Raw genomic sequence first — 13,837 nt, forward strand, 5'->3', positions numbered from 1 at the left:
TGGCGGTTGCTTCATACTGCGCGCTTGCGTGGCGGTGGCGGCAGTCGGCCAGGGGGCGAAGAGTCCTGCTTGTCAGGCGTGGTGGCGGCGAGTCTCGCGGCCTCTGGGCATCGTGGAGGTGCCGGCGGCGCCGTGTGCTCAGCCTGATGGCGGCGGCCGTGCATGGGAGTTGGATTCCTTCAAATAGATCTGGGTGAAAACTTTCTTTCGGCTACTGCCAAGGCTGGCGGTGGCGGTGCTATCTGCATCGTTCCCTTCTTGAAGACATCGCCATGGAGAAGTTTAAGGGGAAACCCTAGATCGGATGATCGGAAGACGGCGACACTCTGGTGTCGTTCCCCCCTTGGGGGCGTCATTCTTGGATGTACACACGTAATCGAGGGACCAGAGGAAGGATTCTTTGATGGAGCGGTGCGTAATCTCACTCATTGATGGCGGCGGATCTCGGCGGCATGGCACCGTGGTGACTCAGCGTCCGATGCGCGGAGATGGACTCGCGCAGGAGGGTGACGCGATCTAGCATCATGGTGGCATCGATAACAGCTAGACTGGGCAAGGTAGATGCAGCAGTACAACTCTGAAGATGGATTGGTGGCAGGTGGCTGCGGCGGCCTCATACCCGGCAAGCGTCCTGGTTGAGGAGTGCGCCGGACCGGTGGGTGCCCCATACCTAGCAGGCGTCCTGGATGGGACCTCAGGTCTTAGATGTTAGGTTTGGCTGCGAGGTCTATTTGGTATTAGGCCCAGACTATCAACATATGTTCATCATTTGGATAGGAGTAGTGACAGATGTTGCATAAACGGTGGCTTTAGTCTTACTGTTGATTATTTTGTAAAGTCTTGTCTGAACATTTAATAAAGTGGTTGCATGCATCGTCCAGATGCAGAGGCCGGGGGTCTTCCTCCTTTTCTAAAAAGTAAACTCAAGAGGTACAAAGTTAAGTGTTTCCACGGTTCACACGACGTGGAAGATCTTCATACATTATGTAAAGTTCCTTGTAAAGATGGCTCAAAATGAACTGATGACTCGAGCTACTGAAGAAATACTCTATGTACTCTGTTTTCAATATGCGGCACTTCATTTTGTGGTTCCATTTACCGCTGACTATTGAAGACATCACAAATTTGATAAGATTGTTGGTGATGGCTGCACCTCAGTGACCAATTTGTTCCTTTTATGTGAACCTACATGTATTTTTACAGTGTGTTTATCGCATTACACGGAGAAAGCTAAAAAGCTTGTATTTCATCTCATTCAATTAAACTCCCTGCACAGCTGGACGAACAACCAACAAAACTGAACTCTGTGTGTTTGTACAGTCTGGAATTTTATGATAATAGCTTGCAAATGCCATCATGACTAAACTATGGACTGACCTAGAAACAAATATCACATATTATGACTGGAAAAAGAGGCCAGAGGTTATCACTCTTTTTGGAAAGAAAAAATAATGACTAGAAAAAGATGAAAGATATAGCATATGGTTGGTCAGAATAACCTGGGGAGTACTAGGTTGAATGTATATATGTCAATAATAATACCATCAGCATCCCACCGTTTGCATGATGAAAGAACAGATAAAATCAGTAAGAACGGCTAAATAAATATAGAACAGTTGGATTCATAAAGAAAACCGGTAGACACTAGACAGTTAACAAAGACTAGAACAAGTCATGTTATTTTTACTCTTTACTTGAATAATAAAATATTATGCAAACATGTAGGTTAAACTATTTCAAATGATACCCTTTTCGGTTTTCTAGCTCTTCGTTCACAATTATTATACGAGAAAATGCTCACAATTAGAATCTCCAAAGCTACCACCACTTGTCGTCTGCTACCCCTCCCCGTCAGTAGGCTTAGTGTCTTCTCTGCCTGCTCCAGCTCGTCCGCCTTTTGCACTCTGGACCATGCTCAGGTGGCGTAGGATGGCCTCGATGATGGCGTAGCGTCCTGCTTCCATCTGGCTGACTCCCAAGCCTGGTTAGTACTACCGCTCTCTTTTCCGGTCACCTTGATTTTGTGTGAGGCTAGCAAACCGCAACTAAGAAGCTGACACAGACCTGTTGTACAGGTCAATCCACCTAACATGATTTACTTGTTTGGATCACATAATAGGGGATCCGGGGCTACTTCTCCAACTCGAATTCCTAATGTATCTCATTCCCAAATGGAGTTGTATAGGTTGCTCTAGCGCCACTTGCTGTGTCACTCTCACCTTCGTGATGCCACTTGTTTTGTCGCGCTTACCCTTTCTTTCCCACTAACCACTCCCTCTCTTCTCTCCACCAATGGTGTTTTATAGACAAGATCCATAGCTATAGGTGCACGGTTCAACCACTGAAGAGGTACAAACTTAAGTGTTCCAAGGACCGCCCGGCGTCGAAGATGTTCACACATTAATAAGGTTCCTTGTAAAGATATCACAAAACGAAGAGCTAGGTAGTCTCCCTCAGCTATTGAAGAAATACTCTCTGTACTCTGTTTTCAATGTGTAGCACTTCATTTTGTGGTCCATTTACCCCTTACTATTAAAGATATCACATGTTTTATTAGATTGTTGGTGATGGCTGCACATCCGTGACCAATTTGTCCCTTTTATTGTGAACCTGCTTGTAGTTTTACAATGTGTATATTATTTCATTCATTCAGTTAAAGTCCCCGCACACCTAGACGAGCAATCAACAAAACTGAACTCTCTGTGTTTGTACAGTCTGGTATGATAATACTCCCTCCGTTCCCAAATATTTGTCTTTCTAAAGATTTCAACAAACGACTACATAAGGAGCTAAATGAGTGAATCTACACTCTAAAATATGTCTATATACATCCGTATGTTGTAGTTCATTTGAAATGTTTAGAAAGACAAATATTTGGGAACGGAGGGAGTAGGTTACAAATGCCATCATGCATAAACTGTGGACTTACCTGGAGACAAAACTCACATGTTATGACTGGAAAAGAAAAATGAAAGATATAGCATATGTCAGGTCAAAATAACATGGGGAGTAATAGGTTGAATGTGTATACGTCCAATAAGAAAACCATCAGCATCCCACCGTTTCCATGAAAGAACAGATAAAATCAGTAAGAACGGCTAAATATAAAACAGTTGAATTCAGAAAGAAAATTGTAGACACTAGACAGTTATCAAAGACTAGAACTATATCAAAGATAACAGCCTGCCTGCAAAAACGCCGCGAGAGTTCAAAATAACCATTCCCCTCCAACTCCAAACAACAGGATACACCAAAAAACTGAAGGATATATAACCAAAAAGAAATGCATCAAGTTCCTTGTAAAGATCATCATACACCTCAGTAGATGTCATGCATGAATGGGCATTACAACAAGCAAATTTAAACAGCATCCGTGCAAAAAATGTTGCAAGATCCTATAAATAATCGTTCCCCTAACACATTAAACAACAAAGATACATCAAGAAACGAATGGTGAATCGGCTTTATAACAAGCAAGAACTTGCATATTACAGGAAGCTGGTTACACCTCTCGTTTCTGTGGGGACAACATACTCGAATTTAATCAAAAAGCATTCAACACCGGTCTAAACTTCGAAGGGGGTAAAAGTATTGTCATTGGCTAACTACTTTTTTTTTGACTGAACATTGGCTAACTACTTGTGACAACCTGGAGACAAATCTCACATGATGAACTAGAAAAATTGGAAAGGTATAACATATGTCAGGTCAAAATAACCTGGGGACTAATAGGTTGATGGGCACAGAGCCAAATCGAATATCCGGAGTGTATATGTGCAATAAGATAACCAACCATAAACATATTGCATCCCACTGTAACATGAAAGAAAAGTGAACACCAAGCCTGCCAAAATGCTGCAAGACCTCAAAAATAACCATTTCCTTCCAAACAGCTGGATACATCAATCAAGGAACTAAAAGATACAGCCAAATAAATAAATGCATCAAGTTCCACAGGCAACGGGATGCTGTGTTGTTGGAGCACGCACAGGACACCTCAGTAGATATCATGGATGAGTGGCCCATCAAAAAAGAAATCATGGATGAGTGGGCATTACAACAAGCAACAACTTGCCTACAAATTGGAGGCCAAAGCGGCAATCAGCAGCGGCGCCAGGAATACTATACGCCCCAGGCCGACCCTGGCAACCTTCAGAGCAATGTAGCTACAGTGCCGCACTGTAGCTACAGTCAATGAAGGAATCAGCGCCCACGCCCCAGGCAGCGGCCCGGGCTGCCTGGGGCCTGTCTTCGCCACTGGCGGCAATGATAGCTGGGAATGGGACTCAGCGAGATGAAAGCAAGCTGCTCCGCCACTTGGGTTGTGCGGGAGAGACCGGGGATACTCAACTGAGAAGCTGACATGGACCTGTTGCGTAGTTTGATCTAGCTCACATGGCAACGCTCGGGCCCTCTTCTCCAACTCGAGTTCCTAATGCATCTCATTCCCAAACGGTTCATCTATAAGTGTTTCGTTTTGTCACTCTCACCCTTGGTGATGCCACTTGTTTTGTCGCTCTCTGCTTTCTTCTCCACCAACTGTGCTTTATAGAAAAGATCCATAGCTATAGGTGCACAATTCAACCACTCAAAAGGTACAAACTTGAGTGTTTGCCCGGATCGCCCGACGTCGAAGATCTTCATACATTTATGCAAGGTTCCTTGAAATGAAATCACAAAATGAACTGATGATTCGAGCTACGTGGTCTTCGTCAGCTACTGAAGAAAAAATACTCTATGTACTCTGTTTTTACTCTGTTTTCAATATGCAGTACTTTATTTCGTGGTTCCATTTGCCCCTGAAAATTAAAGATATCTCATATTTTGTAAGATTATTGGTGATGGCTGCACATAAATCCGATTTGTTCCTTTTATTGTGAACCTGTGTGCATTTCTTACAATGTGTTTATCGCATTACATGGAGAAACTGAAGTTAAACTGCCCATACAGCAGGAAGAGCGATAACAAAACTGAACTCTGTTTATACAGTCAGGAATTTTAGAGAAATAAAATGCTCTTTTGAGTTCCGGGCTCACATCGACTTACTGGAGACAAATCTCACATGATGAACTGGGAAAAAAATAATGAAAGGTATAGCATATATCAAGTCAAAATAACCTGGGGAGTAATAGGTTGAATACATATGTGCAATAAGAAAACCATCAGCATCCCAGTGTTTGCATGAAAGTACAGCATATAGTACCATTGAATTCGGAAAGTATTTAATATATGAGCCAAATCTTTATTGTGTTTAATATATGAGGCAAATCTTTTCCCTCTGTTTCGAAAACAAAAAAAAACTGGTAGACAGTTGACAAAGACTAGAACTAAATATATCAAAGATAACAGCATGCCTACAAAAACGCTGCAAAACCTCATAATAATCATTTCCCTCCAAACAACTGGATACATCAAGAAACTGAAAGATACAGCCATTAAATAAGAAATGTATCAAATGCCACGTAGGAGCACGCACAGGACACCTCAGTAGCTATCATGGATGAATGGGCATTACAACAAGCAACAACTTGTGTATTACATGAAACCGGGAACACTGCTCCTTTGCGAGTACACGGGAGCAGCATACTTGTGAATTTAACCCAAATTCGTCCAACACGAGTCAAAATTACACCAGGGGTGGAAGTACCACCACTAGCTAACTACTTGCGATGCCGTCCGCCACCACCACCTCTCCCTGGTGAATGTCGGCCTCCACGTTGTTGTGGTCTTCTACCACGGAAGGATGAGTTCCCCTGATTAAACTGCCCCGAATTGAATTTCATAGGAGGCTGACCTCCATCTCCACGGGGCGAAGGTAGCGAATTGAACTGCATAGGAGGCTGACCTCCATCTCCGTGGGGTGATGGTAGCGAATTGAACTGCATAGGAGGCTGGCCTCCATCTCCGTGCGGTGATGGTAGGGAATTGAACTGCATAGGAGGCTGGCCTCCATCTCCGTGTGGTGATGGGAGGCGCCCATCTCCTTGCATGTTTGCATTTCCAGGAGGCTGATCTCCATCTTCATGTTGTGATGGGAAGCGCCCAAATCCTTGGGTGTTGGGAAATCCAGCAGGTGGCGCTTGGTTGCCAGTCATGTGTGGAAACTGACCAAAGTTGCCTTGCCCCATAGGAAATTGAGATGCCTGACCAAAAGGATGATTTACCGGCGGTCCACCAAATGGCATCATGTTTGCACTCATTGTGCTCCCTGGCATAAATTGTTGCTGGGCCATGGGCATTCCATTTGGGAAGCCACCAAAGTTCTGATTCTGTAAATACTGCTGGAACTGGTTGGCTCCCATAAGTATATTCTGCATAATATTAGCTGCAAGAGCAGCTCCATCAACTCCCATGTTTGGCTGCCCTGGAGGTGGAAGCCCGCCGGGCCAAACCATATTTGGCTGCTGAGAGAACTGCTGTGGATTGATGAAGCAACTGCCCATCTGATTTGCAAGTTGAACAGGTGATGGCATAGCATGATTCATTGAGATTGATGGCAGCATTGTTGGTGCGCTCATAGGGAAGTTTTGAGGACCCGTTTGTCGTGTTGCGCTGTCAGCAACAGCAGTTGCCATATCAGACCGGTGAAATCGAGGCTGTGGTCGGCGATCTGGTGTTGATGCATCATGGATTCTAGGTGGCATGTCCCTTGGTGTACTCATCAGATAATTTTGTTGACCCGACTGATGTGTCACACTGTCAGCCATATCCGAGCGATGGAAACGACGCTGTGACTGGTGACCAGATGTCGGTGTATCGTGGGTCCTCGGTGGCATGTCATTTCGAAATCCAGCACCCCTGGTCTGCGCCCTCTTCTTGTCACCAGAAGGTTTCTTAGAATCATGCGGCCTATCAGTCTGCCTTTTTACCAGTCGTAGTGATCTTTTGTACTCAGCCTCCTGCTCATCATCAGAGAATTCAGGTTCATCTGCCTCCTCATCATGGTCAGCAGATTCATCATAGCCTTTGGCATATAGCTCCTTCATATTTAGGATATGATCTGCAAACTCCGCAACAAAACAGACAGTAGTTCCTGCACTGATCCCAGCAGGCACTTCTTCCGCGGAATTATACCGCACAAGATAGTAAGGGTTTTTCACAGGTCCAAATATTTCATCAACAATGCCAAGTGGTGTCCTGCTCTCAGTTATCCAGAGTATAGAACCCTCAGTCAGGGGACTGTGTTCCACTGATCCTTCAACAATCACTCTCTCCCCCATGATCTGGATGACCAGAAAACAGACAACCAGTCAGTATATGGATCTCATAGGAAATATACTAGTATTTCAACAGTCTAAACAAGAACCCCTATCTGTCTAGAAAAATATCTAACAACACACTGGAAAAATATGCTATTCAAAATAATAGCTGCATTAATGAAATGTATAGACACCATCATCCAAACACTTACAAATTCCAGAATGCATTACTAATACAGTAGAAACATACATCAGTAAGTACCATAGATCTCTGGTTCTTACATTACAATTAGCTACTGGTTTTAACACGTACAGATAACGGTGACTGATTAAATCATCATCATATTACATAGAAAGAACAGGTACCTATAAAGTGCTGGAAAAATAAAGTTTTTGTTTCCAACAAATGCAAACAAAAATCTAGCTGAAGTCAAAGTTAAATTCAAGACTTACAGCTGTAATTGTTCCCACTGGAAGTGCCTTATGATGTGGTTCCAACTGCACTTCAATCTTTGGAACTGGAGGAAATACCTGCAAGATATATGGTACATCTACTTTAGAATAGAGATACAATCAAGGAAGAAGGAACAATGATATTTTAACAGTTATATGTGTGGTTTTGGCATAGTTAAAAAAGGCGCGCCTAGCTCTATGCGATAGCAAAATGTCAAGTGCTTAAGTGTGCGCTTTGGTCAGAAAAGCACAAGGCAGTGGCAAACACACAATTAACGCCTAGTGCTTTTTTTAACTCTGGTTTTTGGCAACTGAGCCCAAGTGTGTTCATGTAGCAACTACATAGTAATAGAAAATAAGTTGTCGCTATGGTAGCTACAGAAAGTGCAGGATTTTCAGAAGATCAAATGGATAACTAAGCATTAACTTCTACTGGGCTATCAATTAAAAAAAATGACCATGAAACAAATATTTATACAAGTCAGCTGCATCTAACTAGAACCAAATTCTAACATGCTAGCAAGGGATTCGCAGTATACTAGACACAAGAGAGGTGCACAGCGTGAGATAAACTTAATACCTCTACTTCATGTTTGGACTTGATAGGACCCTTTGGTGTTTCGTCATCATCCTCATCCTCGAGTCCAACCATCAGTTCACCCTCTTCAAGGAGGGCCTCCATGTCACTGGGACCACTATGCTTTTTGGCCACCAGCACTTCCTCATCACTGCTCGACGAGGCTTCACTTGACTCCTCATCATTCTTGGCCGGCTCCTCCTCATCATCATCACTGCTCGATGAGGCTTCACTTAATTCCTCATCCTCACTGCTCTCCGACTCTTTGTCCTTGTTGTCCTCCTCCTCCTCCTTGCCTCCCCCACGCTCCACTTCCTCATTTACCAAGGCCCCAGAACTCATCTCAGCATCAACAGAAGCATTGGTACTAGTATCAGCATCAACGGCAGCTACGGTACTAGTATCAGAATGAAGAGCACCTGCGGTGCTCATCTCAGCGTCAACAGAAGCCCTAGTAATAGTCTCGGCATGAACAGCAGCTACGACACTAGTGTCAGAGTCAACAGCAGACATGGTAATATTGTCAGCAGCAACAGCAGCTACTGCACTCATCTCAGCATCAACGGGAGCTACGGTGCTAGCCGCAGAATGAACGGCAGCTACGGTACTAGCATCAGCATCACCAGCAGCTACAGTACACATCTCAGCATCAATCGCTGCCCCCAAACCATCCCCTTCTGCAACGAAATCGCCAATCCCCAACACGGGAGGCTGGTCCGGGCCAGGCTCCCCGCCCAATCCACCGCCCAGCAGCATCACGGCCTCCTTCTTGACCTCCAACAGGACGCCGGGAGGAGCATCCTCCCCCTCTTTCACGATTTGGTCCAAGCCCAACCCGCCGCCTCCGGACACCGACGCAAAATCAATCCCGCACGGACCAGCGGCCGCCGCCTCGCCGAGGCCGAAGCTCTTGGGCAGCTCGCTCGCCATGGCCTGGTCGAAGTCGAAGTCGTCGAGGAGCCACTCCTCGACGGGGTCGAAGGCGACGGCGGCGGCCGGGTCGGAGGGGGGCGCGGGCGGCGGGGAGGGGCAGGGGGACGGGGGCCTAGGATGGCGAGCCATGGGGGGTGGTGGTGGGGGTGGGGGTGAGGTTTCGGAGAGGCGGCGCCATGGGTGGTTGATTTATCTCGGGCTCGGGGGTTTAGGGTTTTAGGCCGCGGCGGCTGGCTGCGCGGCGCGGGGTGCGGGGGAGGGAGGAGGGTGGGGAACGGCTCCTTGCTCTGCTCTGTGTTGTTCTCGCGTGGTGGGCTGGGGCGAGTGTCTCCGTCCGCAAATCAGGGGGTACACGTCGACAGGTCCGCGCTGCACGAATCTCAGCGCTCGGTTTCTCGGTACTCCCCTCGGGTCCTTTTTACTCCGAACATAAAATTTGTCTGAAGTTAAACTTCATCAAGTTTGACCATATTTAAATTGAAAAATATAAACATCTACAAATACTAAAGTTATATGATACAAAAATTGAATTCATGACGCATATAATGATATTGGTTTTGTATTATGAATGTTCATATTTTTTTTCTATAAAGTTGGTCAAACTTTACGAAGTTTGACTTGAGATAAATCTTATACGCGGAGTAAAAAGGACAGAGAATAAACGTTTGTGACGGGCCGACTGGCTGGCATCACGCCAATCCGCCCGTTGTGCGACATTCGTCTATGTAGACCACGCGCAGCTTCCCCTTGTTGTGGGGTCCATGCATGCTCGGCCCTCTCCTACCTTATTCTTTCACGGCCTGTCTCCTCCACTCATTTCATCCGCCGCTCTTTTTCCTCGATCTTTGCCACATCTCGTCTTCTTCATTGTTGCCTGCTGCTACACTGCGGTGAGCGGTGTGATGAGGCCCTACTGCTAGGGCAAGCCACCTCTGGGGTAGCGAGGCACTGCAGCCTGCAACTAGGGGACGAGCCACCTCAGACAGCAAATGCGACAACAACCAGCCCCTCATTTCCCCCCTTGGGCACACATGAGCTACAACGGCAGTGATGGGGGACGCTAATACGGTGTTGACGGGGTGCTGCAATGGGGGGAACCACGTGTTCCAACTGCGGTTACCGAATGTTGGAACCAGCTGGCTATGATGTTGCGGCTGCAGCCACCACATGCTGGAGCCGAAGCCGAGAGATTCTACGACCATGGCCGCCACATGCTGGAACCAGTCGGATGTGGTGTTGCGACCTGGGCATATGCTTCGTCATCGTGGCGTGCAATGACTTGTGGTGGAAGTTGCGACCGACGCATGGGCTAACTGCAATCGGCGCCTAGGATAGTTGCGAACGGTGACACTGGAAAATGTGGTTAGGGGTGAGCCAAGAAGATGTGACTGGTTGTGATACAACCAATAACCCTGGAAGCGCCGGCTAGGGGCGAGCCAAGAAGATGTGACTAGCGGTGGAGGATGTTGTGACTGAAGAGCCCAAAAGATGTGATCCACATGGGGCATAGATGTTACTCGGGACTCACGGCGGTGGGCAAGCCTAGAAGCTGGAATTAGCAACGACCAATGTTGCAAGCAGGGGAGGGGGCTGCCATAGAAAATTCCCGAAGCAAAAGGTGTAGCCGCAATATAGCAGACAAAGCGGGAGCTATAGCCACAATACTAAATTCCCAAACTTTTTTTATTCGTGATTTTTTATAATGCAAACAATTTTTGGAAATTCTGAAGATATTTGGAAAAGGGCGAACATTTTTGTGTTTTTGTGAAATATTTGAAAACATGAACAACTTTTGTAAAAGACAAAAGTTTGTTGAAGTTGTCAACAACTTTTGAAAAAACAACTTTTTCTGAAATTTTGATTTTTTTAAAGTGAGAATATTTGTTTGAAAATTAAAAAAATGTCAAAAAATTCAAAACAAAGAAGTCTTGAAGAAAAAATGAAAAATGGAAAATAAAAATAAAATAAAAAGGAACAGAAACATAAACGGGAAAATGAATACCCAGAAAAACAGTTAAAGAAAAAACCGGTTTTGCCTTGTTGTGGTGTAGCGGGCCGGCCCATTTCTCGCGTTGGGGGGTTTGCCCTCTGCATGCGGTCGACATTACGACGTAGAGAGCGTCACATAGGATTTTCTCATAGTTAATAATTAGTTATGTTAAAATTTTAAAATAATAGTTATATGTATGTGTTACGGTTTTAAATACTTTCCCGTAAAACCTGGCATGGATGCTAACTATGGGCACGCCCACCTATTAACAAAAGTTGGGGTCATTTTAGTAATGTTCAAGAAAACACCATGTTCGACATAGGGTTTTTGGGTAGGCCAGAAAGCTCCATGTGAGAATACTTTATTTCTCGACATCCTTTAAATGACCCAAAAAAATTATCATAGCTTGTATGACTAATTCAAAGCACCATGCCAATTTGTTTGGGTTTTTGACAAGTTTTGCATTTTCTTGAGTTTTCTCGGTGAAAATGGCCGATAAATGGTTGGACGTGTCGCAACGTGCATACCGTGTCAGAATTCATTCAAATCTGACATGGATACCTACCATGGGCATGCCCACCTGGTGGCAAAAGTTAGGATCATTTCAATGATCTCCAAAAAACACCATGTTGAACGTAGGGTGTCCAGGTAAGTTAGAACGTTCCGTTCGAGAGCACTTTTTTCGACATCCATGAAATTGCTCTAATTTTTTGTCATGTCCTTGTATGACCAATTCAAGGCACCATGCCAACTTTTTTGTTTTTCACCAAGTGTTGTATTTTCTAGAGTTTTCTCGGAGAAAAAAGAGCGAAAAATGGTCGGACGTGTCGCAACATGCATACAATGTCGGAAGTCATTCAAACTATGCATAGATGCCTTACATGGCATGCCCACCTGGTGGCAAAAGTTGGGGTCGGTGATGAGATTTTCAAAAAATACCATGTTCAACAGAAAGTGTCAGGGTAGGCCAGAACGGTCCGTTTGGGAGCACCTCGTTTCTCGACATCCCTTAAATGTGGCCAATTTTTTTCATGGCTTTGTATGACCAATTCAATGTACGATGCGAAGTTGTTTCGGTTTTTGACAAGTTTAGCATTTTCTGGAGTTTTCTCTGTTAAAAAACATTAATAAATGGCTAGACGTGTCGTAACTTTCATACAGTGTTGGAAGTCGTTCAAATCAGGCATGGATGCCTACCATGGGCATGACATTTGCTTGCAAAAATTGAGGTCATTTCAAGGATGTGTAAAAATGGATCATATTTAACACAGGGTTTTCGGGTAGGCCAGAAGGGTCCATTTGAAAGCACGTTGTTTTTAGACATCTGTTAAATGGCCTGAACTTTTCCCCACTAACTTTAGTGACCAATTCAAGGCATCATGCAAAGTTATTTGGATTTTTGACAAGTTTTGCATATTCTGGAGTTCTCTTGATCAAAAGGGACTAAGAAATGTTCGGACGTGTCGCTGTAAATGGTGTCAGAAATCGTTTAAACTTGACATGGATGCCTAATATGATTGGCTAGGCTGTTATAAGTGTTGGAGAACATTGCAGAAAATAAAAAAATTCCTATGGTTTCACCAAGATCCATCTATGAGTTCATCTAAGCAACGAGTCATGGGAGAGAGATTGCATCTACATACCACTTGTAGATTGCGTGCGGAAGCGTTCAAGAGAACGGTGATGATGAAGTCGTACTCGCCGTGATTCAAATCACTGATGACCAAGTGCCGAACGGACAGCACCTCCGCATTCAACACATGTACGGAGCGGATGACGTCTCCTCCTTCTTGATCCAGCAAGGGGGAAGGAGAGGTTGATGATGATCCAGCAACACAACGGCGTGGTGGTGGATGCAGCAGAACTCCGGCAGGGCTTCGCCAAGCGGCTGCGGGAGGAGGACGAGGTGTAGCAGGGGGAGGGAGGCGCCAAGACACAGGGTGCGGCTGCCCTCCCCCTTGCCCTCCTTTATATAGGCCCCCAGGGGGGGCACCGGCCCTGGGAGATGCAATCTCCCAAGGGGGGGCGGCGGCCAGGGGGTTGGAGTACCCCCCAAGGCAAGTGGTGCGCCTCCCCCCTAGGGTTTTCAACCCTAAGCGCAGGGGAGGCCCAAGGGGGTGCGCACCAGCCCAATAGGGGCTGGTTCCCCTCCCACTTCAGCCCACGGGGCCCTTCGGGATAGGTGGCCCCACCCGGTGGACCCCCGGGACCCTTCCTGTGGTCCCGGTACAATACCGGATGACCCTGAAACTTTCCCGATGGCCGAAACAACACTTCCTATATATAATTCTTTACCTCCGGACCATTCCGGAACTCCTCGTGACGTCCGGGATCTCATCCGGGACTCCGAACAACATTCGGTTTGCTGCATACTCATATTCATACAACCCTAGCGTCACCGAACCTTAAGTGTGTAGACCCTACGGGTTCGGGAGACACACAGACATGACCGAGACGGCTCTCCGGTCAATAACCAACAGCGGGATCTGGATACCCATGTTGGCTCCCACATGCTCCTCGATGATCTCATTGGATGAATCACGATGTCGAGGATTCAATCAACCCTGTATACAATTCCCTTTGTCAGACGGTATGTTACTTGCCCGAGACTCGATCGTCGGTATCCCAATACCTCGTTCAGTCTCGTTACCAGCAAGTCACTTTACTCATACCGTAATGCATGAT

General features: G+C 45.8%; 1 protein-coding gene across 1 annotated transcript; it reads right to left on the bottom strand.

Moving 5' to 3' along the window:
- Positions 1–5,366: 5,366 nt before the first annotated feature.
- On the bottom strand, positions 5,367–9,389 carry LOC123138960 (uncharacterized). Its single transcript, XM_044558806.1, has 3 exons — positions 8,233–9,389; positions 7,653–7,730; positions 5,367–7,223 (listed from the first exon to the last, which is right to left on the bottom strand). The coding sequence occupies exons 1-3, from the start codon at positions 9,289–9,291 to the stop codon at positions 5,661–5,663; spliced, it is 2,700 nt and encodes an 899-aa protein (XP_044414741.1). The 5' UTR covers positions 9,292–9,389; the 3' UTR covers positions 5,367–5,660.
- Positions 9,390–13,837: the final 4,448 nt, after the last annotated feature.

This window comes from Triticum aestivum, chromosome 1B (assembly GCF_018294505.1).
Source record: "Triticum aestivum cultivar Chinese Spring chromosome 1B, IWGSC CS RefSeq v2.1, whole genome shotgun sequence".
Classification (NCBI taxonomy): domain Eukaryota; kingdom Viridiplantae; phylum Streptophyta; class Magnoliopsida; order Poales; family Poaceae; genus Triticum; species Triticum aestivum.

What these genes read in the sequence shown, in the direction of transcription:
- LOC123138960 (XM_044558806.1), bottom strand. Translation starts at nt 9,291, where the DNA reads ATGGCTCGCCATCCTAGGCCCCCGTCCCCCTGCCCCTCCCCGCCGCCC. An exon ending in AGTCCAAACATGAAGTAGAG is followed by an intron (nt 7,731 to 8,232) that starts GTATTAAGTTTA and finishes TATATCTTGCAG; the next exon opens with GTATTTCCTCCAGTTCCAAA. An exon ending in CAGTGGGAACAATTACAGCT is followed by an intron (nt 7,224 to 7,652) that starts GTAAGTCTTGAA and finishes CTGGTCATCCAG; the next exon opens with ATCATGGGGGAGAGAGTGAT.